Below are 26393 nucleotides of genomic sequence, written 5' to 3'. Positions count from 1 at the left end.
ACTTTTAATTATTTGATGTAAAGAAGTAAATACTTTTTAAAGAATCATTATTCCACATAATAATTTGGACCTTTCAGGCAGTATTTGTTCAGACCAAACCATAAAACATTTTTTTTAAGAACAAGTGACACAGGTTTCTATGATCCATTTTTTTTCTTTACTGTTAAAAGTTATGTTAATATAGGTGACTATAAACTGTATTTTTTATAGTTGTACAGTATATTATTATTTTTTAACTTGCCATTGCTGTGCTTTAACTGCTGTTTACATGTTTTTTTAACATTTAAGCAGATTGTTTAATGGTAAAAATACTCACCACCACATGCTTTCACAGGTTTGATGTGGAAGTTTTTAAAGCTGACAGCTCTGTCCGGCGGGGCACAGTTTGTATTGCATGAGAACGTTATTGCCTCGCTATTCCACGTGTGAGCATCCGTGCCAATTATTATTATTTTTTTTAATTCAGACAATTTTTTTTCCCCAGCATTTTATTTTTCCAATGTAGCAAAATAAATTACTTGTGTCAAAATCTACTTGAGTAAAAGTAAAATTACCTATTTTAAAAACTACTTTAAAAAATTACAAATTACTCATAAAATCTACTCAATTACAGTAATGTGAGTAAATGTAATGCATTACTTTTCACCTCTGTAATTTATTTCATAACATTACATTCATTGGAGTAGTAGCAACAGGCATAAAATTACTATCTGTGTTGAATAGCTATTTCAACTCTGCAGTGTGTATTTTCAGAGTTGTGAATTTTTTGGGATAATGGACTTTGCTCAAAGCAGCCCCGGATGCATTGAGCTGTAACAGGTTTAAAAAGAGTATGCCTCATTATCTTCTGCCACTGTGCGTCAATTTGGCAACCCACGTGAGCTTTGTGTCTGGGTTGGGCAGGACAGACAACCTTCTCCAGTGTTCGGAAACATTAGTAGGAAACAGATTAGTAGAGAGAAACCTTTAACACTTTAAGCGTTTCTACAGACAGCATCAGCGGTCGCTAATTGAATATATCGACTAGCCGCTTTGTTGCAGTATTAAAGGGTTGTTTTTTTTTTTTTTTCCTCCGTGGTCTCTGTGGTGTTTTTGTTGTTCTGCAGTCCATCATATGCACTGACTTGCAAGTGAGCGAGACTGAGCAGTCAGGACGCTGTTAAGTGGCCGTTGCCATGACAAAACATACGCGCTAAGTGGCCAACGACTCTGAGAACACCTGAAGGGCAATCAGAAAGAGTGACTCACGCAGTGCCCAGCCTACATGCTGTCTCTCTCTCTCTCTCTCTCGATCTCATTTTCTCTCTCTCTCTCTCTCTAATTCTTTTCTCTTTCTCTCATTCTTCTTATTTTGTTAGCAGCTGACCTCCTACCACCTTCCAAAGGCCTCCAGTCTAATGTGCATGTCTTTGATTTATGTGTGTGTGTGTGTGCGTGTGTGTGTGTGTGTGTTCATACGGTCATGAAAAACCTGGAAAGGTCATAGAATTTGAAAATTGCAATTTCCAGGTCTGGATAAGTTTTGGATAAATAAAAATACCCAGAAAATATTGGAAAAGTAATTGAAATTTGGTCTATAAATTTTGTGTTTCAGTTTTTTTGATGAAGAAAATCTATTTTAAGCTAATAAACACGTCAGCTCAGAGTTAATTCAGTAATGTAGCCCTACACAATGGAGCTCTCAGGATCTGACACACATTTTATCATTAAAGATTGTGTGTCAACATTTTATCTGATTCATGTAAAACCTGCTATAATCAATTTTATTTATAGCTTTAGTTGATTTTTTGTGTTTTAAACATTGTGTGGTCATGAAAAATGCCTTGAAAGCATGGAAAACTTGATTTATTGATATGTTTGAATCAGAAGTGTCTAGATCATGATTTTTATAACAAATAAAGTATTCTATATATTTATTTTATTTTAAGGACCAATATGTAACTAATTTTCAGTAGTAAATGATAAAATGATCAGGATGTATCATCAGATATTAAGGAAACATGTTGAGTGAAAGCACTGGCAGCTGTTGTCAGCAGAAAGAAGCTAGCAGAGCTGGTTTAGTTAAACCTCAGCTGCTACACAGCTTAAAAAGCCTCAGCATGTCTCAAAAAAGATCAGTAACCAAAGAAGGAATAAAACAAGAGTGAATATTGGCAGTGAGTTCGAAGGATGGACACTTAGAGCTCAAAAAGACTACAAGACCAACCCAGAGCTGCTACTTTTTTCCTGAACAGGTAAGCTAACTGGCTATAGCTAATTCAGTCAGGTAATTTATCACCACCACCAGGTTAGCTCACTAGGGACTGGTGTTTAAATTAATTTAAAAAATGAGTGTTCACATTCACATCAGTGATATGTGTGCGATTAATGGTAAATGTTACTTATGGTCATCCCTAGCAACTATCTAGCTATTTAGCTGTTTATTTAAATGTCTGTCGTGTAACATACAGTCAATATGACGCTATATACAGGTTTTAGAAGAGGCCCTTTCCATTCTCTGTCTCTCCTACCAGTCTAAACTGGCTTTGCTAAGCTAAGCAGTAAATTGCTAGGACCTGTAAAGTAGTAACTCCAGCTCTGGGGTGTGTAGTATTTTTGGAGCAGTGGGATTTTTCAGGTATAATAGACTTGGCTTAGGCTAACGCAGCTAGCTGTGCATGAGGCTAGTTTAGCTAGCTACGGGTAAAAGTTACATGAGCCGGTTTATAATATGACTTTCTTGCCATGGTGGAAGTTACTGAATGCGTATTTCACTGGATTGTGTAGATTTAGCCTGGCCCAACATAGCAAACCCGAGTTAGCATTGTGGCTGGGGAGGGGTGGGCGGAGCAGACTGCTCTCTGTGATGTTTTGAAATTGGACTGCTGTAACTATTTCACAGGACCGCTCTCACCGCTCTGCTGAAGAATTCGCCCACTTTTGTAGTTTGAAATGTAATTGGCAGCAATAATTTCTTGATACTTCAGGCTGTTGATGCTGCCATCCACTCTGCAAATCCCTATGCACACCTCCACGCTGGATATAACCCCAAACCATGATTTTTTTCTTCACCTAATGTGACTGTTTTCTGGGTGAATCTTGGGCCCACGCGAGTTCCAAGAGGTCTTCTGCAGTACTTACGGCAATTGGGATGCAGTTCAGTGCATAATTAATCAGAAAATTCAACCTTCTGCCACTTTTCCACTGTCCATGCCTTCTGCAAGCTGTGGGCCTTGGCAAATAAATGTTTTTGTTGTCTTCTGTTTAATGATTTTTTTTGTGAGCACTAATTAGATAATTAAACTATGGAGAGCACTGCGTGAGGGAATTTTGACAAACTTCTTGTAGATACTTTCTAGTAGAAAAATGTAGCTCTGCTGCAGTAGAGAAAGAGCTGGTGCACTCCTCTTTCCTGTCTTACAGGGTCTGCCTGACCTGCCTGGCTTGTCATGAACATCAACAGTTTCTCACATCTTTTTCTTGTCCTCCCCACTTGACATTTGGACATTTGAGATGTCTTCTACCTCAGCAGCAGTGTTGGTCTGCAGGCTGGTGAAGGTGTGGTGTGCTGGGGTTCTTTTCATTCAAACCTGGGAATGTGTTAATTCCAGTATTTGTCACTGGTGAAGCTCTAATCTGTGATTGGTCGAATCATTTAACCCTTGTATGGTGTTCATATTTTTGTTACTCGTTTACTTTGTTACTTGTATTTAATTCAGCAAAATTAAGCAATTCTACATTAAAATGCTTTACACATGCTTGCTTCACCTAAATTGCAAGCAATATTAACAGCTTACATGGTTAATATTTGCCCTTTACCTTTCTTATGTTACATTTCTTTCAAAAAGTGCTACTCTTTTTTTTATTAGTTTTTTAAATAAAATATAAAAGAAAATGAATTAAACTCAAGATATGAGTAGAAAATTTGTTTAGTTTCAAATTTATAAATGAAGCAATGTTTATTAGCCCTTGGCCAAACATACTCTATGTAATATAAATGTGTAGGGGGGGGGGTGTACAGTGTGTGTTTATCGAAAATGTGTTTGATATATGTTTTTCACAAAAAATGAGCCAATGCCAATGAGTTTGAGTTAGAAAAAATATTTTTTTTGTATCATTTGATGAAAAATGAAAACGGGTCCCACAGACCCGAACACCACACAAGGGTTAAAGACACAGCAAGACTTTTGTCCTTTCAAAAACAGATATAGGCAGTTACGGTCTTTATCAAGCTGTGAACGTCAGGACAGTTTCATGTTGCATCCAGTTAAAATTAGGAAATCTCTTGACAATAAAATAAACAGTTTACTGTAACAATTGATTTAAAATATGTCCATATACAGCTCTGGAAAAACAAAAACAAAAGACAAATGATGAGTTTCTTTGATTTAACCAAATTGAAAATCTCTGCAATATAATCAAGAGGAAGATGGATGATCACAAGCCATCAAACCACCAAACTGAACTGCTTGAATTTTTGCACCAGGAGTAAAGGCATACAGTTATCCAAAAGCAGTGTGTAAGACTGGTGGAGCAGAACATGATGCCAAGATGCGTGAAAACTGTGATAAAATGAAAGCTCTGCATCATTTTTGTTATTTTAGCCATTTCTCATTTTCTGAAAATAAATGCTCTAAATGATAATATTTTTATTTAGGATATTTAATGTGGGAGAAACATTGTCTGTAGTTTATAGAATAAAACAACAATGTTTATTTTACTCAAACATATAGATATAAATAGCAAAATCAGAGAAATTGGTCTTTTAATTTTTTCCAGAGCTATATATATATATATATATATATATACACACACACATACCTACAAATCCACTTCATCTCATGCCACAGTCACATGCCCATCATTAACCAATCATAGACATCTCCCATGCTCATTTTCCACACTTACTGTGTTCGCTTCTCGTGTTTTAGACCTGGCTAGTTGATTGTTTTAAAATTTTAGTTTAAAAAGACAAACGGCAACTTTTCTGAAGTATAGAAGTGCACAAGGAGTCATTTATTTTTGTTCTGGTAAGCCAGGGCACTATCAGCTACGGTTCGTCCCACGTAACGCTTAGCGCAGTTAGCAGCTAATGCTAATACAGTGCTAGCTGGGGTTAGCAGCAGGCTAGAGGCCGATAATACTCAGTGTTAGAGCTAGCACTTAGCGTGCTTAGCGGCTAATGCTAATACTGCTACGTTCTCAGTGCTGGAGAAGTAAATTGAACTACTGTATTACGCTGTACTTCAGCAAGGTGGCTTTACAGCTCCTTACACCCTGTCTGGTAAAATTCATACATAAGGCTCCCCAAATTATAAGGTGCACTGATTATCTTTATAACAAATTAAAGGGTTTTAAGTGCGCCTTATCGTGAGAAATAATAATACAGTAGCTGCTAATTTATTACTTATGTTCAGCGGGTTATAAGAGTAGATATTCTGTGTAGCAGTGTATAAATTAGGGTTGGGCGATGTCTCCTTAATGGGCAGATGTTTACAGTGAAACATCGCGATGGACGATGATATCGTTGACATTGGCGAAATATTTTAAAATATTTAAAATGAATAAAAAATAATTAATATAAAATAAAAACTCATTTAAAACACAATCAAAGGCTATCTAATAGTGCGCACAAAAATATCAGTTTCAGTTAGTGTCAGTTTTAAATAATTGAAACAGCTCCCCAAAACCTCAACATATGCTTTATATTTGACAATATTTGATTAACTTTACAGGTCCTCACTCATCTTAATTTATTTAACTAAACTGAGTTGTTATATTATTTTTAGCTTCGCGCTGGATTCAGCTCTGAGCTGAGAGAGAGAGAGAAAGAGAGTTCTCTTGATTAAATATCAATAATACAACAATTTAATACCTTTTAATACCATATATTTTACTTCATCTGATAGGACCCTATTTATTAAAACGTTTTTTTTTTTGTTTTGTTTTTTTTTGTTGTTTTTTTTAATCGCAATGCTGTGCTTATCACTGACGCACAACCCTAGTATAAATAGAGTATCCCTTCTCATTTTAATCATTTATGCCAAGATTTCTTATCCCATGCTAATCTGTGATACATTTTATAGAATTACATTACTCCACCTTCATATGTGAAACTAAAGTGAAACTAATGTCTAAATTAGACATTTTTTGTTGCTGCTCTATGGAATTGGAATTTTAGCTTTTGACAACACAGAGGTTAATCTGGCTAGGTGTCTTGAATGTACAGCAGTAGGCTGTAGGTCAGTTAATAGACCACATTTTGCACATGTTCTACTGGTGTATGTCTCTCTTGCCTCGACACTCGCACACATTTTGTTATTCATCATCTGCTTTTGCTCCTGTCATCTTTCTGCTGTCGGCTTTGCTTTTATAATCTCATGATGTTACAAATTGAGTCAGTTTAATAAAGCCACCAGAGACGCACCTGCCAGATGAAGCCCAGATTGCCCTGGTTGTTGATGCTTCTGTGGGCTAGAACACTCCCAACTCCCATACCTAAAATACTGCAGGCAAAAATTTGTGGAAAATTGATTAGTGGAAGCTAGCAGGGACAATAACTGAGCGACAGTGGTTCATAACGATCAATCGTCCAAGACATGGATGGATATACACTGACAGCTAAAGTCACGAGAGAGCAGGGTGTAACTTTTCGAGGATTATGAAGTATTACCTCAGGAGACGGCTTGGAAATGCTAACATCTGTATAAGTTGTGAGGTTTTATATTGTAAGTGAGGTTAAACAGCACTGGCTTATCTTTACTGTATTAAAGTTGTGTGGGCATTTAACATTACACAGTTCACTGTTTGTGCGTATCAGGAATGCATCAATTGCACTACGCATCTGTAACGGAATTAGTTTCTCAGGGGTCCTGGGGTAATTTTCTCTTTTATGAGGGGTCCTCTGTGATTTTATTCCCTTCAGGAACAACCATGTAAGTGTTTGTCTCAGACATCCTCTACGAAAATTACAGGCTAAATTATCTACTGTTTATCGCTGAACTCTGTGGTCCTCCAGTAATTTTATTCCTGTCCAGATCCACATCTCTAAGTTTCATCACCTCGCGTTTAATAAAATAGATATTTGTTCACTGCCACACACCGTAATTACATTTGTCCCACTCGTTTCCACAGAGATCCATGTAATGTCTTGACCAACAAAGCCAAAAAACTCACTGGAAATATTTTTCACAGACGTCCCCCTGAGAAACTAATCCTGTTCAGTTAACGCTCCACTAGGTAGGATTGAGATTTTGTGCTCGTGGGCTCCCCCTACAGTTGTATTGTGTAATAAATGTTTCTCGTTTTCTGGCTTTCACAGACATATTCGGTCTCTTTCCAGCTTCTGCCAGAGTGTCTGTATGTTAGTTTGTAAAGAATGATCCAGTAGTCCTTGTAGAACTGTTAGAACTAAAGGTCGGAAAGCAGGTCGCAGTTCTCGCGAGCGTTGGTCGCGGACACTTCGGAAAACTTACAGAGTCTGGTTTGAGCTCAGAGGAGCATCAGCACAGACACGAGAGCACCGCTATTCCTCCTATTACACCTCAATGCAGCGCTGCAGTGTGTTTCAAGCTGTAATTTTTCTCTTTAAAAAGATCAAAAATCAAGGAAATCCTACCTAGTGCTGCTTTAAGGCTATAGAAGACATTATTATTACATCTCACAGTGGACAGCGCAGTGTAATGCAGTGCAGTGGGTGATAATGATCATAACCGGTGGTGTCTGGCTAGAATTGTCCATACAAAGAGACAAGCAACATAAACCTTGACAGGAATCACATCCATATTCACATTTAATGTGGTATTCAATGCAGTATTCTTTTTCTCAAGACATGGGTAGGCCTGTCACAATACAAATTTTTTGCAAATGTAGAAATTATTGCGATAAATGATATTTTTGTCATTTTTGGACCGCTAATTTGGCACTGATAAAATAATAACATAGTATTGTAACAAAGAATTAACCCTTTTAAAGACACTAAACTTTCCAAACCTGTTTACACACCTAATTTTGGAAACTGAAAAGTTCCAGCTTGAACAAAAGGAGGTTATAGTAGGTTCTTCAGTGTGTACTATATATATATATATATATATATATATATATATATATATATATATATATATATATATATATATATATATATATATATATACTCATTTCAAAGTGCGGAGGCAGGGGAACCGTGGTTCTGCCCCACTCCATGACATCCAGCCCCAGTCTGTCCCAGCTGGCACGCATTGAACCGGCATAAAGACCCTGCCTCAGCCTTCACTTTAGATACACACTGATGGTGAACAGAAGGCTGAGGCAACATGAACCTAAGGCACTAATGTTAAGCAACTAGGACTGGGCCGTTACTATGTTTCTTTAAGTTTGTTTTGCGTGTTAATAGAGGGCATTTTCCCTTATAAAGGTGCAGCTATTCCCACAGTCACAATATAAGTGCATTTTGTAAGTGCAAACACAAAGGACGATATGATAATAAAAATGATTGAGGTCATGTTCATTTATTGAACGATAAGTCGATAATGTAGTTCTCGTAACAGGCCTAGACATGGGTCACATATCATACCCCATGACTTTCACCACGCACTATGGATGGACAAGATACACAAGGCAAAACCAACAGAGTGCTTTTTTTCCATTTGTGAAGAGGTTGGGAACCCTGGAACAGGTTCACCTGCAGATAGAGGCCCACTACCTGCAAAGCTTGTGGTTTTGGCCGGAGTTCAGGTAATTTGCATCCAACTGTTTTATGGAACGGTTTCTCCCTCCTACTTAGTGGTGTTATGAAATATAATGTCCTATAAATACCATCTCTAATACACCTCTCTGTCTCTCGAGTAACTTCTGGACCACACAGAGTCAAAATCGCACATACATTTCTTTGCCTAATACCTATAGCCCAAACTGTACTCAATCCGCCCACACTACAGTACACTACACTTGGACTACAGTACAACTGTGACATGCTGGAGTTCAGGGGTGTTTTTTAAAGCCAAGAAGGCAAATAATATACTTATGTTCCTGACAAGAACATTCTGTACAAGTTACCATACAAGAAAAAACTTACGAGAACAGAGAAAACCTATTGAAATTGTGTGTATTTGCTATTTCATTATGTGTCTCTATTTTAAAGGAGAACCCCGATGTAAAATGGACTTTTGGTGTAGTAAAACATGATAAAAATTATGTACCTTTGATAAATAGCACACCTTTGTTCTCCCACAGCGTTCCGAGATCCAGTAATTTTAACAGTTTGTCCAAAAACCCTTCAGACTGGGTGACCCGGGGCATAATTTACCCCGATAAATCGCTTTTTCCACTGTTATCCAGCTCAAAGTAGCTCCACACCTCCTAGCTAGAATCCGGAGCTAAGGCTTGTGTTATAGGATGTAAACAGAGTTTTTTAAATAAGCTTCTTGTTTACTTTTTTAGTTATTAATGCCTCATTTTAAATGTCAGGCTCTCCAGATTCTAGCAAGAAGGTGTGGAGCTACTTTGATCTATTGGATAATGGTGGAAAATGTGATTTATCGGGGTAAATTCGGGGTAAATGCCCCTTGTCACCCAGTCTGAAGGGTGTTTTGACAAACTGTTAAAATTTCTGGATCTCGGAACGCTGTGGGAGAACAGAGGTGTGCTATTCATCAAAGGTAAGTACTTTTTATCGTGTTTTACTACAACAAAAGTCCATTTTACACCGCAGTTCTCCTTTAAGCATGACCATAAGTCCAGCAATAGATGTTGCACACACCGCCAACTGTGCCAGCTCATGACTAGGGGCTTCCAGATGTCACAATCCTGTCCCCCTCGCCACTTTCTGGTCGCCAGAGGACTAAATCCCGTATGTTAAGGTGGATTCCCTTTAATAGAGGGTGCAAATTTGGTTCAGGGCCCAGTGGTATGGAGACCAAGACGACTGGAGACCCATTTCTGATGTAGCCCTCATCCGCCTTTCCAGCCATTGTGAAGCAACAATCATCCTCTGCCTGTTCTGCCGTTGAGGTCTTCTTCAGCGCTTTAGCTCTTGGTCTGGAACCTCCCTCTCAACCTTTAGCCTATGGGTGACCCTACAAGTAACCTAAGTTTCAGACTGCGCTGCTCTCAGGTCCATTTAAGGGCTCTGTCACTTTTATGCAACATTAACAAGCTAGCTGAATCATGCTTAGGTGTGATAAAAGCACAAAACTCATAATTTGCAAGTATTTACGTCTATCTCCCTCATCTGCTGACTTGCCACGGACAGTAGGTACAGATCCCTCCCTCAGATGAAGTCTGCTAGCTAATCCTGCTGTGTACTGTCTGAGGTTCTTAACCAACAGACCAAAATTATGTTTCTTCAACTGATCTAGTGGCTGGGGCTTTGGTGGAGGTTGACATGGTGTAGGTGGTTCCAGGGTGCTTCCATGCAGGTTTCCTTTATTGTGACATCACAGTAAGGGTGGTCCAGTGCTAAAAGCCCTGCCACTATAATAAGAAGAAGATCACTAGTTTGAATCTTAAAGCAAGTTCTTCTGCTTTCCATCAGCAGCTGGAGTCTGAGAGAGCACAATTTAGTCATGCTTTTTAGGTAAGTGAATGGAGCTCTCTCCTCACACTACTCTTAAGGTGATGTCTGTCAGCACAAGCATCTGTGAGTATCTGAGAATCAGGGCGGAGTCGTTGCACGTTCCTCGGAGCGCACTGACAACTCAGTAAAGCTACATCCTAAACAGTTCAAAAAGACGCGGAGTCTGACTTTATATGTATTGGAGGCATGTGCTAGTCGTCTAGTGATAAGGGATGTTGGTTGAGAGTCAGGGCGCCAAGTGGTCCAGTGGTCTAAGGCGATGCCACTATGAGTGGGAGGTCGCGGGTTCGAACCCCAACTCATGCAGCTTTGCCATCAAGCTGCCGGCGCTCAGAGGGAGCAAAATTGGCCCTGCTCCCTCTGAGTGGGTAGATGGCGCTCTCTCCCCTACAGTGATGTCCACAGCACAGGGCGTCTGTGAGCTGATGTACCGGAGCCGAGACACTACACTGCTAGTCTTCACCCTCCTGGTGTGTTGGGGCATCACTAGTGATAGGGGGAGTCCTAATCCTAATTGGTAATTGGCCGTGTAAATTGGGGAGAAAATGGGAAAAATTAGAAATAAAAAAAAATTTTACTTAATCTAAAACTTTGGAATAGTTTCTGGTTCAGTTTTTCAACTTTTTGGGATCCATTTTTTTTTTTTTTACTCACTCAAACAGCTCAAACTTCTCTCCACAGTCTCTTCCCCATTAATCACGAACTAAAAGCTTGTTCCAAACCTGCGAATACCTTTACTGACAGTGAATCCCCGCGTTTCATTTGGCTGAAGTCCCAGTAAATACTGTAGCTTGTTTTTCAACTTTGATCTGCTCTCAGTGGGACAGAATCTTGTGTCCCGTCTAATCCGGCGTGTCCCAGGCTGCTGAATGGCTTTATCTGCAGGCTGCGGCTCGTGCTGGGAGGATGTACTGCAGCCTCCTGTCCTGCACAGCTTGGACACACACACAGACACACACACACACACACACACACACACACACTCATTCCCTATCACTTCAGTTCAGTGAACTTTACTGCAATGACAGTTTAGTTACAGAATTAATGAGGCGTCACTGTAATAACTATTAAAGGACCGATAAAAACATTCTGTTTCTCAGTGTTTTTTTTCTTTTTTTTTTAATTCTTACCTCTCCTCTCCTCCCATATTTGTTCTGTTCTCTTTACCTCTTTTACATCATTTTTTTATTCCATTCTTTCTTTTATGTATTTAAAAAGGTGCATTTTTATTTTATTTTTTTTTATAATTTAATCTAATTTTTCCCATTTTCTCCCCAATTTACACGGCCAATTATCCAACCCACTCATTAGGACTCCCCCTATCACTAGTGATGCCCCAACACACCAGGAGGGTGAAGACTAACACATGCTTCCTCTCTGATACATGTGAAGTCAGCCACCGCTTCTTTTCGAGCTGCTGCTGATGCAGCATTACCGAGCAGCATCACAGCGCTAACGCTCGGAGGAAAGCACAGCGACTCTGTTCTGATACATCAGCTCACAGACGCCCTGTGCTGCAGACATCACCCTAGGAGTGATGTGAGGAGAGAGCGCCATCTACCCACCCGGAGGGAACAGGGCCCCCTCTGAGTGCCGGCATCTTGATGGTAAAGCTGCATGAGCGGGGGTTTGAACCTCCCGCTCATAGTGGCAGCGCTTTAGACCGCTGGACCACTCGGCGCTCAAAAGGTGCATTTTTAAGGAAATGCAGATTAGTTTCAGCTAAAGTGGCTCCCAATAGTTTATAAAGTGTTGCTAGGGTATTTGTAAGGAGGTGCTGTGGTATGGCTGCTATTGGTTGTTAAAGTTGCTTTAGCTAAAAATGAGTAGATAATACTCCAGTATTATTCTCCAGAGAACAGATACAGCATTTCAGTACTTATGTATTGTAGTAAAATATTTCTACTTCATTATCATAGTGTTAATGTTATTATTAGTTTTTCAAAAATCTGAATACATTTCTTTGTGTAACTTTCACATGATTACAATAGCACTACTGAGGTAAATTTATTGTGCCTTGTCAATTTGTTTGTTGAGATTAAAAATATTAAATGTTTAATAAATAGTTCGTTTTGTAGTAGATTTTTTCTTTTAAAAATGTATTCAATGGTGGAAAAAAGTTGAAAAAATAAATGAAACCTGAAATCCGTGTTCAGTTTCCGTTATTCATCCTTCAGATAAAGAGAAAACTTTCGGAGCATATCTTATCTGAATATAAACTCATATTCAAAGTTCAGAATTCACATCAAATGAATTTAGTAGTCTTCCAGTCAGCAGATTGGGATGTGGTTGAATATAAAGTTCATAAAAGGTCTCCTGGAAAAATCAGCAGTAACTGCATGATGCAGTCAAGTTAAAAAAAAAAAAAACAATCTTAAAGAGATGTTTCCAACATCTTTTGGAACCTTTGAGAGCAATAGGAGGCCCCACTCAGTCAGTATTTGTAATAAATTGCTTAGTGACAGTATGTACTGTAGATATTGTAGGTATTTGTATATATAGAGATTAGACAATGAAACTGAAACACCTGTCATTTTAGTGTGGGTGGTTTCATGGCTAAATTGGAGCAGCCTGGTGGCCAATCTTCATTAATTGCACATTGCACCAGTAAGAGCAGAGTGTGAAGGTTCAATTAGCAGAGTAAGAGCACATTTCTGCTCCAAATATTGCAATGCACACAACATTATGAGTGACATACCAGAGTTCAAAAGAGGACAAATTGTTGGTGCACGTCTTGCTGGTGCATCTGTGACCAAGACAGCAAGTCTTTGTGATGTATCAAGATCCACGGTATCCAGGGTAATCCAGGTCAGCATACCATCAAGAAGGACCAACCACATCCAACAGGATTAACTGTGGACGCTGTAAGAGGAAGCTGTCTGAAAGGGATGTTCGGGTGCTAACCCGGATTGTATCCAAAAAACATAAAACCACGGCTGATCAAATCACGGCAGAATTCAATGTGCACCTCAACTCTCTCATTGTCCAACCCCTGTATATGACTGTATGTGGCTCTTCCTCAATTGTCTCTCTATCCCTCCTTCTGTTTTTATGTTCACATAATCCTCTGCATGGTACATATTTGTGTTGAGAATGTGCAGCCATGTGTAAATGTATTAATGTTTAATTGTTTGCCTAAGAGTAATTCCCTCTTTCCCATATTTTTCTCTCACTCTTTTTGTCTCTCTTTCTCTCTCTCTCAGGCTGGTCCACAATAGCTCTTCCCATGCTTGGCTTTTTGTATTGCTTTGCTCAGGTTGGACTGGATTTGGACCGCAAACAGTCACGAAGAGCGCCATCGGCCTCATCATCATCATCAGCAGCCTCATAATCATCATCCCAACATGCATAAAGCTGCTGGATTAAACAGAATGCAAGGTATCCTCAAGAGTCACTCCAGTTTATTCACCATCAGGGAAGCGTAATTTAATTAACTGGGCTCCAGCCTGGCGATTCATTGTGCCAAATCATTTGGCATTTCCCTAGCAGACATGGTGAAGTGTTTTTTTTTTTTGTTGTTGTTTTTTGCTCGGCTGTTGGGTTTTACAACATGAAGACACCTTTAGTTTCATTTATTCTGTTACAGTAGATGTATTCAATTTCTTGTACAGGTTTAAACATGTGTAAATATGTGTTTAAGACATAAAAGATGCATTTAAACAATTGGATGATTGGGCAATTGTATGGGACTACTGTATTTTTTGCACTATAATGTTCACCAGATTATAAGGCGCACTATCAATAAACGTCTATTTTCTGGTCTGTTTTCATAAATGCACCAGCTTATAAGGCACGTTATGTGACACTAGTAAGGAACAAGCGGGTGTCACCATTTTTTCCTTGTAATTTCCTACTAATTTCCCAGCAGCGAGACCTGTAAAGCTAAGCTAAGTAAGCAAAACTGTAATTGTCAAAAATACATATTTTCTTTTAAATTCAAACAAGCTCTGGATGTTAATCTACACAGATTTCTCTCCTGAAAACTGTTTATTTGGGTGAGTAAAGTGCTTCCCTTTATTTACAGTAAACTGTCCAGATTTCAACTATAGCTAGGTGCAGCAATATTATCATTAGCAGTTAAATGCTAGCCGTGGTTAGCGGCTAATGCTGCTCGACAGCACTACACTAAGGAACCCTGCGTGTTCTGGTAAGCCAGGGAGATATTAGTTAGTGGTTCGTCCCACGTAGTTGGTTTAACTCTGTAAACGGTTAACTCTGCAGACTACTCTTCAATAATACTCACCTCTGAACAGAGAAAGAGCTAGCACTTAGCACGGTTAGTGGCTAATATTTCACGTCCTGTCCCGGGTGTCCCATGGTTTTTTTTTTTTTTTCAAAAAGTGAGGAAATGTCCTTTTTTTAAATCACCTTCATTGGACCATCACATTAACAGGCACGAGGGCACTGCGCACGATGCTGCGTGTGACATAATCCCTGAGCCGCCTCAGGGATAGAGAAGGGTGGAGAAGGGTAATGCTACAGGCCGGAGCCCTGGGCGTGGGCGTGGCTAAAGGGCGGAGCATGTGTCAATCATTTTCGACTGCAGCCAATCGGATACTACACTTTCGTTGTCAATCACTTTTTATTAAGCCAATCCTCAGACAGACCAAGCTGTCCATCATTTTTTACTGCAGCCAATCACCTTAAAAGATCTGTCAAAAGAAAGCGGCAGAACTGCGGTGCTACCGGGTAAACGTAGCGCGATTTAAACTTCTGAACAGCGGTGAAGCTGAATGTTTATAAGTATTTTTACAAAATACTATATTAACAGTTTAAACACAATTATGTGCAGAGGTCAGCAGCAGGCTACAATCTGATAATACTCACCTCTGAACGGCGAAAGATCTAGCGCTTAGCACAGTTAGCAGCTAATACTGATAATAATGATGCTCCAGCAGTGTTAGCAGGGGTTAGCAGCAGAATTCAAGGCAATAATACTCACAGCTGAACTTTAAAAAAGAGCTAGCGCAGATAGCAGTTTATGCTAATACTGCTGGAGAACTAAACTGGAACTCCTGTATAACGCTGTACTTCAGGGGAGTGGCTTTACTGCTCCTTAAAACCTGACTGGTAAAATTCAAACATAAGGTACACTGGATTATAAGGGGCACTGCCGATTTTTGGTAAAATGAAAAGATTTAAAATGCGCCTTATAGTGCAAAAAATACAGTATATACATAAAACACCTCTAGCATTGGCGTTACTGTGGTTCAGTGCCAGCCCGAATTGGCACAGACTGCAGGAGTGAGGAATAAATGTAAGATCCACAGTTTATAACTCTTAATGAAGCACCTTTGCTCCAGCTTGGATGAAGCTGCCAAACTGGATCCAAAGTACGGGCTGTTCGCTGCACTGAATGAACTCTGCTGGGTGAACTCTGGACTCGAAGATGATGATCAGATCCATATTCAGATTTTTAAGGGCTTTTACGCACCATAATAAAATAGAAGCAGGTAGAGGTTTTAGCTGCTGTTCAGAAGGATTAGAGCAATATAGGATTATTAGATTTTTTTTGTTTTTTGTTTTTTTTTTATCTATCAAATTTTCGCCTCAATTTGGGATAATTACCCAACCCGCTCATAAGTAATGTCCCCAACACTACAAAACAGTGAAGACTAGCACATGCATCCTCCGACACACATGTATGAAGTCCGACACATGTATTGTCCTCTCACAGGCTTCAGCAAAGCAGTTGTGTCTAATGGTGAAGCAGCATGCGCCTGGGATTTAAACCGGGGCCACAGTGTCAGCATGCTGAGGTATCAGCCTGAGGTTTGAGTATTTAAAAGCAAAAGCACTTAGTCATCAAGTTCCAGCTCCTGAGAAAAGTGATGAAGTGCATTTTGTGAGGAGAATATATTTGGGATGTATTTTTACCCTTAAAGATGTTGTACTTGTTTTTTTTTTTTTTTTTTACATCATTGTAGAAAAATAAATATTTAAAAAAATGTTTAAGTCACATGATCTTTTCCTTTCACAGTGGGAACTGTAAGAAACCCAAACAGGAGTAGCGTATTTTAGCTCTATTATTTAGCTCTATTATTTAGCTCTATTATTTTCTGCTCTATTTTCATACATATAGAGCACCGGATTATAAGGCGCATTTTAAGAGACACTATAAGGAATTCAGCAGGTCTCACCGCTGGGTGGTGGTGGTGGGGGTTAGCTAAACTAAGTAAAGTAAAGCTAAGCTTAGTAAACAAAACTGTAATAAAAAAAAGACTTTCCTTTAAAGTCAAACAAGTGCTGTATGTTAATCTACACAGATTTCTCTCCTAAAAACTGTTTATTTGGAAGAGTAAAGCGCTTTTGTTTATTTACAGTAAGCTTAGATTACCAAATTTAGCGTTAGCCTTAGCGGCTAACCACTCCAGCAGTGCTAGCTGGGGTTAGCAGCAAATACAAACGAGCTGATAATACTCCCCTCTGAACGAACACTTAAAGAACACTTCAACTTCTACTCAAGTCATTTTGTTGATAGAGCACTTTTACTTTTGTTCAAGTCTGAATCTCTAGTACTTTATACATGTTTGAACAATCCTCTTTTTGTCTCTCTTTTTACTGTTCTGTTTTCTTGACCAACCCTGTGGACATTTTTCCGCTTATTTGATGATATTTTTTGGGCACATAAACCAACCTGTAGGACCCCTGTTGTCTGTTTCATTCTCATCAAATTGTTGTCTATTTTGTTGTCGCCAAATTGTTGCATATTTGTTTAACCTCTTAACACGCTCAGAAATGTATTAAATATAATATCTGGCTGTGTTTATGAATAGGTATGAATACGTATAGGTTCAATATTTAGCCTATTTAGCAGTATCTCCTTTCCGCCAAGTGTCTGGTCTCTGCTTACAGAGCAGACTCTACTGGACGTGACGAAATGCGAATGAGGTCTGTCAGCCAATCAGGTGCTGAGTTCTGCCAGCTGAAAGAGGGGGTGGGGGCTGCTTGGCCACAGATACTGTCTCTCAGAGACTTCCCACTCTGCAGAAAGCGCTCTGTTAAAGAGACACTGCGGTTTTCTGTATGTATAGGAGTAGACCACACAAAAACAGCCTTATTACTGCAAAATGTGTTATAAAAGTGGTAGTTTTTATTCTTATAAAGTTTTCAATCCTTTGGAGAAAGAAAAGACCATTACTGCTTCAGAACACAATAATATGTAACCAGTTAAAGGCAGCAGTTTATGATTTTATATGATGATTGTAAACACATTATAGCACAATGTAGAGCTGCCAAAACCCTTCTTCCATATAAATAGTTCATTTTATGTGTCTGAAAATAAAAAAAATAAAATAGAAAATCTGAAAAGCGCCTAAAATATTTTCCTGGTTTTTACCATATTTTGGCCATTACATGTTCAATTGAATAATTAAAGTGTCTTAAATTAATTGTGTAAAGGCTTCTAAGTAATAATAATTCATAGAATTGACTCTGAGTTATTTAATATTGGAGAGATAAACCTTCAAATGTGAGTATGTAATTTCAGGCAGAAATTGGTCAAAATAGGCATGCAGCTTAAAAGGTTAAAAGTCAGTCAGCCATCAAGTTGTTGCCTGGCCGAAAACCGTTACTGACCCTGGCGGCTAAACTGAAAACAGACATACGGTCATTTAGTCTTCCTCACAGCACCAGCTGCTCCATTGCTGAAGATGACAAAAGGAAGAAGAGTCTATCAGAGCATAAATATAGAGCTTTATTCAGAGCTGTCCTTTGGACTGAGATAGCCACTTCTTTTTTTTAATTGGGCTAAAGTTTAATCTGATATATTAGCTAAATAATAAGCTGCTTTGAACAAACCCTGTCTCTGCTGCTCCATGCTGTTTACACACTAAGAGTAGCACATGGTATGTGCAGCGTTCACTGCTCGCACTCGCAACCCTTTGTCTTGAGAAGAACAAGTGCGATTAATCTCAGTTAATCACAGCATATTTTTTTGTGATTAATCTGATTGTTTTAATAGTTTGACACCACTAATAAAAACTTGAGTGATGTAGACAAAACCACTTGCACCACAGTTTCAGACACTTTGACCCTGCACCTAAAAATCACCAATAAAATTGGCTAAATGAATTGTGTTTTTTACAGATCAGCAAATGTAAGGGTTAAAAGACAGATACACTATATTGCCAAAAATATATATAATACCTTACCATGAGCTCCTGGCCAGTGTTTAACTTTACTTACCCTTTAGGTATATATTTTTGCATGTCTTTTTGTTATATTTTATTTTCTTTTTCCTCTCCTCCTCTTCTTTTTTCCCTAATTTTCTTGTTTGTTTGTTTTTTCTAATTTTCTTGTTTTTGCTGTTTTTTTCCTCATTTACACTTTCCATTTTTTCTTGATTTATTTTCTCTTATATTTTTACTCTCTCTCTCCATCTCTTCCTCTCTCGTTCTCTCTCTCTCTCTTTCTCTATGCTAAAAGCACATGCTGTTCTGTGTGGTTAATCATATTAACACGCTCCCTCCTCTCCCACCGTACAGTGTCTCCTTCATTACTGACACTGAGCCGAGTGTGTGTGTGTGTGTGTGTGTTGTGTGTGTGTGTGAGAGAGAGAGAGAGAGAGAAAGAGAGAGTGTGTGGGTGTTATGACTCTAGCCGCGAGAGCGCCACAGTGGAATTACACTTTAAATAGCTTATCGCCGCTACGCAACCCTATTAGCATCGGATTACTGATGTAGAATCACTTTCATCACAACAAAGGCTTCAAAACCAGCTCTCGTGCTTTCTCTCTCTCTCTTTCTCTCTCTCTCTCTCTCTCTCTCTCTCTCTCTCTCTCTCACACACACACTGATATGTGTTGATATGTTATGTAATTTTGTAATTAGCTTTAATTTAATTGCAGGCTGACTTGCCCCTTCCCTGCACTTCATATTCTGGCAGGTGCCATATACAGACTGTCCATATATCCATATATATGTGTGTGTGTGTGTCTGTGTGTGTGTGTGTGTGTGTGTGTGTTACAATTATAAACACTTGTCTTAGATTGAAGTGACATGACGTGTTTACTCAAATGTGTAATGCCCACAAACACACTCGACAGCACACACACAATCATCTCCTCAAATTACCAAGAATGTAGTAAAAACATTTTGGATTTGTGTCTGTTTTACATTCATCTCAGACCAACTCCTCAAGTGTGTTGAGTAATCAGATTTATATCTGTTTTACTCTTGTGTCAGACCAAATCCTGAATCAGTGGTTTGAGTGAGAGGATTTGTATCAGTTTTACATGTGTTGTTTGTCTGAGACCACCTCCTGAAGTAGTCTGAGTAATTAAGTTCGTCTCAGACCACTTCCAGGAGAGGTTTAGATGATTGAGTCTGTTTTACATTTGTCTCAGATCACCTCATGAAGTTGTTTAATAGGATTTGTCTCTTTTCATTTGTCCTAGTCCACTTCCTGAAATGGTTTGAGCGATTAGATTTGTATCAGCTTTACATTCATCTCGGACCCCCTACTTAAGTGGGTTGAGTGGGAGGATTTGTCTCCGTTTTACCTTTGTCTCAGAACACCTTCTGAAGAGGTTTGAGTGATAGGATTTGTATCTGTTTTTCATTTGTCCTAGTCCACTTCCTGAAGTGGTTTGAGTCATCAGATTTGTATCAGCTTTACATTCATCTCGGACCTCCTCCTAAAGTGGTTTGGGTGAGAGGATTTGTCTCTGTTTTACCTTTGTCTCAGACCACCTCCTAAAGTAGTTTGAGTCATCAGATTTGAATCTGATTTACATTAGTCTCAGACCACTTCCTGATGCATTTTGAGTGATTGGATTTGTGTGTTTTACATTTGCCTCAGACCTCCTTCTGAAGTGGTTTGAGTGATCAGATTTGAATCTGATTTACATTAGTCTCAGACCTCCTCCTAAAGTGGTTTGGGTGATTGAATTTGTATCTGTTTTACATTGGTCTCAGATCACGTCCTGATGTAGTTTAAGTGATTGGATTTGTATATGTTCTACTTTAGTCTTGTGTCTGATTTACATTAGTCTCAAACCGCTTCCTGAAGTTGATTGATAGAATTTGTCTGTTTTACATTAGTCTCAGACCACCCCATGATTTAGTTTAAGTGATTGGATTTACTTTTGTCTCAGATCACCTGCTGAAGTGGTTTGAGTGATAGGATTTGTATCTGTTTTACATTTGTCCTAGTCCACTTCCTGATGCAGTTTAAGTGATCAGATTTGTATCAGCTTTATATTTATCTCGGACCCCCTCCTGAAGTGGTTTGAGTGATATGATTTGTATCTGTTTTACATTTGTCCAAGACCACTTCCAGAAATAGTTTGTGTGATCATAAAGGTTTCGGTTTTACATTTGTCCTAGTCCACTTCCTGAAGTGTTTTGAGTGATCAGATTTGTATCAGTTTTACAGTCATCTCAGACCAACTCCTGATGTGGTTTAAGTGATTGGATTTGTATATGTTCTACATTTGTCTCAGACCACCTCCACCTTTACATTCGTCTCTAAACATCTCAAAGTGGTTTGAGTGATCGTATTTACATGTGTTTCAAATGCCTCTCGGGTGTGTTTACACTTGCGTTTTCATATAGTTTGGAATAATCCTGATACTCATAAAATCCTGACCAGGTTTAAACAGGGTCAAAGAGTACAACAGATCTTTTTTTTAATGAAGAAGACAACAGAGAGACAGATGATGTGTATAAAATACTTTATTATCATAAATAATATTTTACATGTTCTTTACAAATCCTCGTCTTTTGTGCTTTACAAGTAGGCAAAATGTCTGTCTGGTAATGTGGACACCGTGTGAACACGGCGGCGTGTACAAGTCTTTCAACCTCACACAATAAACTCGAACGTTCCTGGGCGACTTTGAGGGTTATTTAGATTCTGGTCTGGAAAATAAAAAGCTTTTTATAGCATCAGAAACGCAGAAACGTCAGTACCCCCCTGTGTCTGTCAGCCCAGGACCCACTACAACAATACACACCAGTCACACTTTTCTTAACCTAGGGTTGAAGACCTGTACGAAAGCGGAACAGCTGGTCCTAGATCAGCTCTCCTGACTGAATCTGAAGTTGAGTAGAGACCCTGGACCCTGGACTGGGCAGAGTGGTGCAAGTGCAACCCTTCCACCCGTCCAGTACATGGTATATATGGTGCTCTGGGTGATCTGGGTAGCGTCGTGTGAAAAAGCCCCCTTAAGATGAGAAGAACAGGAGAATAAGAGAATGTGTTCATGCAGTAAAGAGTCGTCTGCAGTAAAGACCCCTCAGGACCCGGTCAAGCTGTCCATGTCAGATCCAGCACTAAAACAGGGTGCACAGGGTCCCTAAGTTAAAGAAAGGGTCTACAAACAACACATGCTTCCACTCCACCCGCTACTTTAACCTGCTCGCCATGTTTCTCTAGACTAGAAAGTGCATTCTTATTACTGGCCTTTCTCTTTATTCTTCTTATTGCTTTGTACTTTTTTAAAATCATGCAATGACATCATCGGCGGAGTGGGACTAACCTACGGGAAAAAGCGTCCTACTGAATTTATTCTCTTGTCGTATTGAAGGTGTGGTGTAGGTAGGGTCACTCTGGGTTGACGTATCCATGCTCTGCCCACCTATGTCTCTCATAACTGTTAACAGTTGCTGGGTTGGAGAGTTTTAACAGACTGGTAACATATACGGTGGCAAAAGAACGATTTATCGAAGCAAATTATGCCCCTTATCACCCAGTCTGAAGGGTGTTTGGACAAACTGTTCACATTTCTGGATTTCTGGAACGCTGTGGGAGAACGGAGATGTTCTATCCAATAATTGTTTTTTTTTTTTCATGTTTTACTACAACAAAAGTCCATTTTACACCAAAGTTTTTCTTTAACCAGCAGCTTGGTTACTTAACTTTTTAAACTCCTGATGATGAATCGGGTGCTTGAAGGGTTGCCCCAATTCTTAGAGGAAGGATTTCACCCCTTCTGCTTGGGGAAATGGGATTGGTCCTAATTCTACCCATCCAGAGATTCCATTACTTTGGATCCAAACCAACAACAGAGCCAACGTTTTTTGGCAGACGCACCACTTGGAAACCCTTCCCCTTCACATAGTATTGTTCAGTAGTAGGTGGTGGTTGCCAGTGTTCTGTAAACTCAACAACATCTGCTATGGAAGAATGCATTTGTGGGCAGAGCACAGATCAAACGCTAACTGATAATACCATTTCATTTAAAGATACTGTTTATATTTTCAAGTCCTGTCCAGTCCAGCTGTTAAAAATATTGAGCGTGTGTACATTCTTACCTGCCGACCAGACGCTTATGGACGACCAAGGTAATTAAAAGTCTTAGAAACGCAAGAGTCTTTAAAATATCAAGTTAAGTGGTTAAGTGGTGGTTTTAAACTTAAACCCACCATTAATGCAGTACTGGAGGAGGCCAAGCGTTGTGTTTTTTTATAACTTTTATAACTAATGGGGGCATATCATATAGAACAGCCGCATATTGCTTAACATCTCGGTATCGGCTCAAATGCCGATAAAACATTCCGTTTAGCATTTTGCCGCTGTCGCACAATCGCCTTTTTAAAATCCTTTAAATTTTAGAGTTGTTCTCAACATCGTGTCCAAATTTTATAATGAAAGGAGCAATAGAAATGCTTAAAAATGGAATTTTGGAATGTATTATTTTCCCATTTTCCATTTTCTTCTATTAAAACCCTTTTTTTTTTAAAGGTTTTTCCATCTCCTGTGAAGTTGCCAGGTTTTTTGCACGACAGTGGCAAATATGCCTTTTTATAATTGCACGTGTGTATTATGTAGTATTATTGGGCGACATTCATTCGTCTTATTGTGCATGGAATAAGAGCATCTCAAGGAAAGATCTTAGCAGGTAGACTAGCAGATATTCATTCCCCAAGGCCTGATACTTGCAGTGAGGATCTGGTACAGTGTTTATACAGTGAGCAGAAATAAGGTTAATGCTTAATTTAGGGATTGGAAAGTGATGTGCACATTTAGGCTTTAGCTTTGATGTGAGCCAACAGTAGCTCCGCACATGCACCGCACACACACACACACACACACACCCCTCAGCATGGTGCGGTAAATGTTGATATGATTAAATGTTATGATATCAGTGCATGCAAGGACAGAGCTTTGATTTAACCAATCTGTCTCTATTAGCGTACCTCAAAATTTGGTTTAGACTTCGAACTATTCGCTCCTCTAAAGAAGAATACCTAATAAACTACATGGTTTTAAACCTTGCCTTCATTATATACACTTATATACTCCTGAAGTTTGTGGACACCCCCTTGTTATTACATAATTAAGCTGTGCACACAACTTGAATGCAATGAATACAATCGAGACACTTTAAGCAAGGCTATGTTCAGATCTGTTGAGATGACTGTTCACACCAGAGACTGTAAAAAAAAGATGGACGCCGTGTCTCCGTTCCCATTCATTCAATGAAAATGAAGCCAAAATCTTCCGCCATGTTGGCGATCCTGAAACCTGATTCTGCGCAGTAGAGACCAGAGGAGGGAGAAAGACTGTGGAGAGACAGCCTACTCATTTGAATAACCCCGCCCCTGAGGGTTGCCTCGCGGTCCCCGACTGCAGAGCGGGGCGGAGCGGAGCTGACTGTCTGTTATTGGTCCCGCCCATAAGCAGCCCTTTTACCATAACCACACCTTTTTTTAATAGAGCCGAATAAAGTTTTAAAAACCGAATTCTGTGGGGATATAAAAATGTAACAATATAAGCAGAGGTTACACTAGCTGTTACATTTAAATAAAGGAGGTAGAATTACAGTATATTAGAAAAAAACGTGATTGAAAGTTGTCTGTTTTGCCATTGAAACCTATGGGGATGGGTGGAGTTACACAGCTTTCTGCAGCCGAACAGCAGGGGGCGCCCGACCTGTGGTGGCTTCACTTTTGAGAGACGATGCTCTGTCCAGCTATATACAGTCTATGGTTCACACTGTTCAAATTTGACTAGATTTAAGGGATCAGATTGGATTTGCATGTCTGGACATCACAAACGTATCAGCATGGGTTTCTGTGGTATGGAGTTTGGCATCAGTAACTAACCCTTGATGCTCTTCTTGGACCCTCACTCTTTCAACTTCACTTCTAACTGTGTTTGAGGCAAAAGACAAATGTAAAAAATGTGCAAAAAATGATTCAATGCGCTTTCTGGCTGTCCAGACTATCAAAAATAAGCTTGGAAACAATCAAGATATGCCAAAAATAGCCTAAGGTCACTATTGAACTAGATACCTTTCATCCAATCCCTTTGGGAAGAACAAAACAGAACAATCTCCACAGATAAGCATTGACCAACAACTTTCGCCCTGAACACAGACAAGACGAAGGAGCTGATAGTGGACATGAGGAGGGGGAGGAGACCTCATCAGCCACTGTTCATTTGGGAGCTTGAAGTGGAGAGGGTGAACAGTTTTAAATACCTGGGCATCCACATCAGTGAGGACTTCACACCACATTGAACACCACACAGCTGGTTAAAAAGGCTCAACAGCGGCTGTACTTCCTGAGGAAGTTCGGGATGTCTCCCAAGATACTCTGCAACTTCTACAGCTGTGTCATTGAGAGCCTCTTGACCAACTGTATCACGGTGTGGTACGGCAACACTACTGCGACGGACTGTACACGCCTGCAGAGAGTGGTAAAGACTGCGGAGAAGATCATCAGAACTCCACTGCCCTCTCTGCAGAGCATCTACCACCAGAGAGTCCTCAGGAGAGCTGCCTCCATCCTCAAAGACTCTACCCACCCCCAGCATGGACTGTTCACTCTTCTGCCTTCAGGCCGGAGGTACAGAAGTGTGAAATGCAAAACCACCAGGCTGAAGAACAGGTTCTTCCCCACTGCTACCAGACTCTTGAATCTACCTCAGAAATAACCATGCACCTAACTCTCTACATGTTTACATGTCAAGGACATTTTTCAGAGGCACATGCTCACTTTACTGTAAAATTTTGTGATTGCACTAATAACCTTTTGCACTTTTTTATATTCCACTGCTGTAGATAACATGTTAGTTTATTTCTTTCTTTATTGTATATTTTCTATTTTTATCTTTATGCGGCATACTTGGCGAGGGGCAAAGAAAGAATTTCATTGTGCAAGGTTTCTTACTGTGCACATGACAATAAACTCTTTAAATCTTTGAATCTTGAATCTTTACACTCTTTGAAGTGTTCCAAAATCCACAAAATTTAAAGCATTTAAGTTTTTTTTTACTTCTTTTGATTTTTAATGAAAGACTGCGCTATATGCAAGTTCCCACTGACTTTCGTTCACAGAAATATATTTCTGCCTTTAAAGGGCCACAAACAAACTCTGTCAAATTTCAAATTCCTCATAATCCATAAATTGAAACTAATCAAACATCCCAAACTGATTTTTTTAAATAAACTCCGCCTATTCAGCATGCAGCAAATCAGCTCCACCTGTTCATAGAGTGTTTCAGCACGAACATCTTTCTGAATGAGGCACAACACAAGTTAGCTCAATCATATTCAAGGTAATTTACATATATCTCTCTTAAAGGCACAGTAACAAAAGAGACAGCTTAGTTCAAAGAGATTAAGAGAGGTTAGAGAATAGCATAAAAATGGCTGATGTCTGAACAATTGTGTTGGTAAAAAAATTGTGGGATATGGTCCCTGTGAGGAACTGGTCTCAAGAAAAAAACACACCCCTGTTCCTTAATAGTTTTGCAAAAAAAGTGCCTTATAATCCAGTGCACCTTGTGTATGAAAATAGACAAAAAATAGAAGTTCATGGTGCGCCTTATAGTGCAAAAACAAACAGTACTATATGTACAGCAGTTGGTGTGGCTGGTTCAGCACTGGACA

The 26393-nt window shown here is 39.3% G+C and overlaps 1 protein-coding gene across 1 annotated transcript in view; it reads left to right on the top strand.

Moving 5' to 3' along the window:
* The window catches only part of hhat (hedgehog acyltransferase), a 97062-nt gene extending 79880 nt beyond the window's left edge, over window positions 1–17182 (top strand). The window contains exon 12 of the mRNA XM_015606155.3: window positions 13756–17182. Within this exon, the coding sequence (XP_015461641.3) occupies window positions 13756–13883 (128 nt within the window). The 3' untranslated portion in view covers window positions 13884–17182. The remainder of the gene's footprint in view (window positions 1–13755) is intronic.
* The last annotated feature ends 9211 nt before the right edge of the window (window positions 17183–26393 follow it).

This window comes from Astyanax mexicanus, chromosome 14, assembly GCF_023375975.1.
Source record: "Astyanax mexicanus isolate ESR-SI-001 chromosome 14, AstMex3_surface, whole genome shotgun sequence".
In the NCBI taxonomy this organism is placed as follows: Eukaryota; Metazoa; Chordata; class Actinopteri; order Characiformes; family Acestrorhamphidae; genus Astyanax; species Astyanax mexicanus.
The sequence above is the reverse complement of the archived record's forward strand: the minus strand, read 5'-3'. Positions and strand labels throughout refer to the sequence as shown.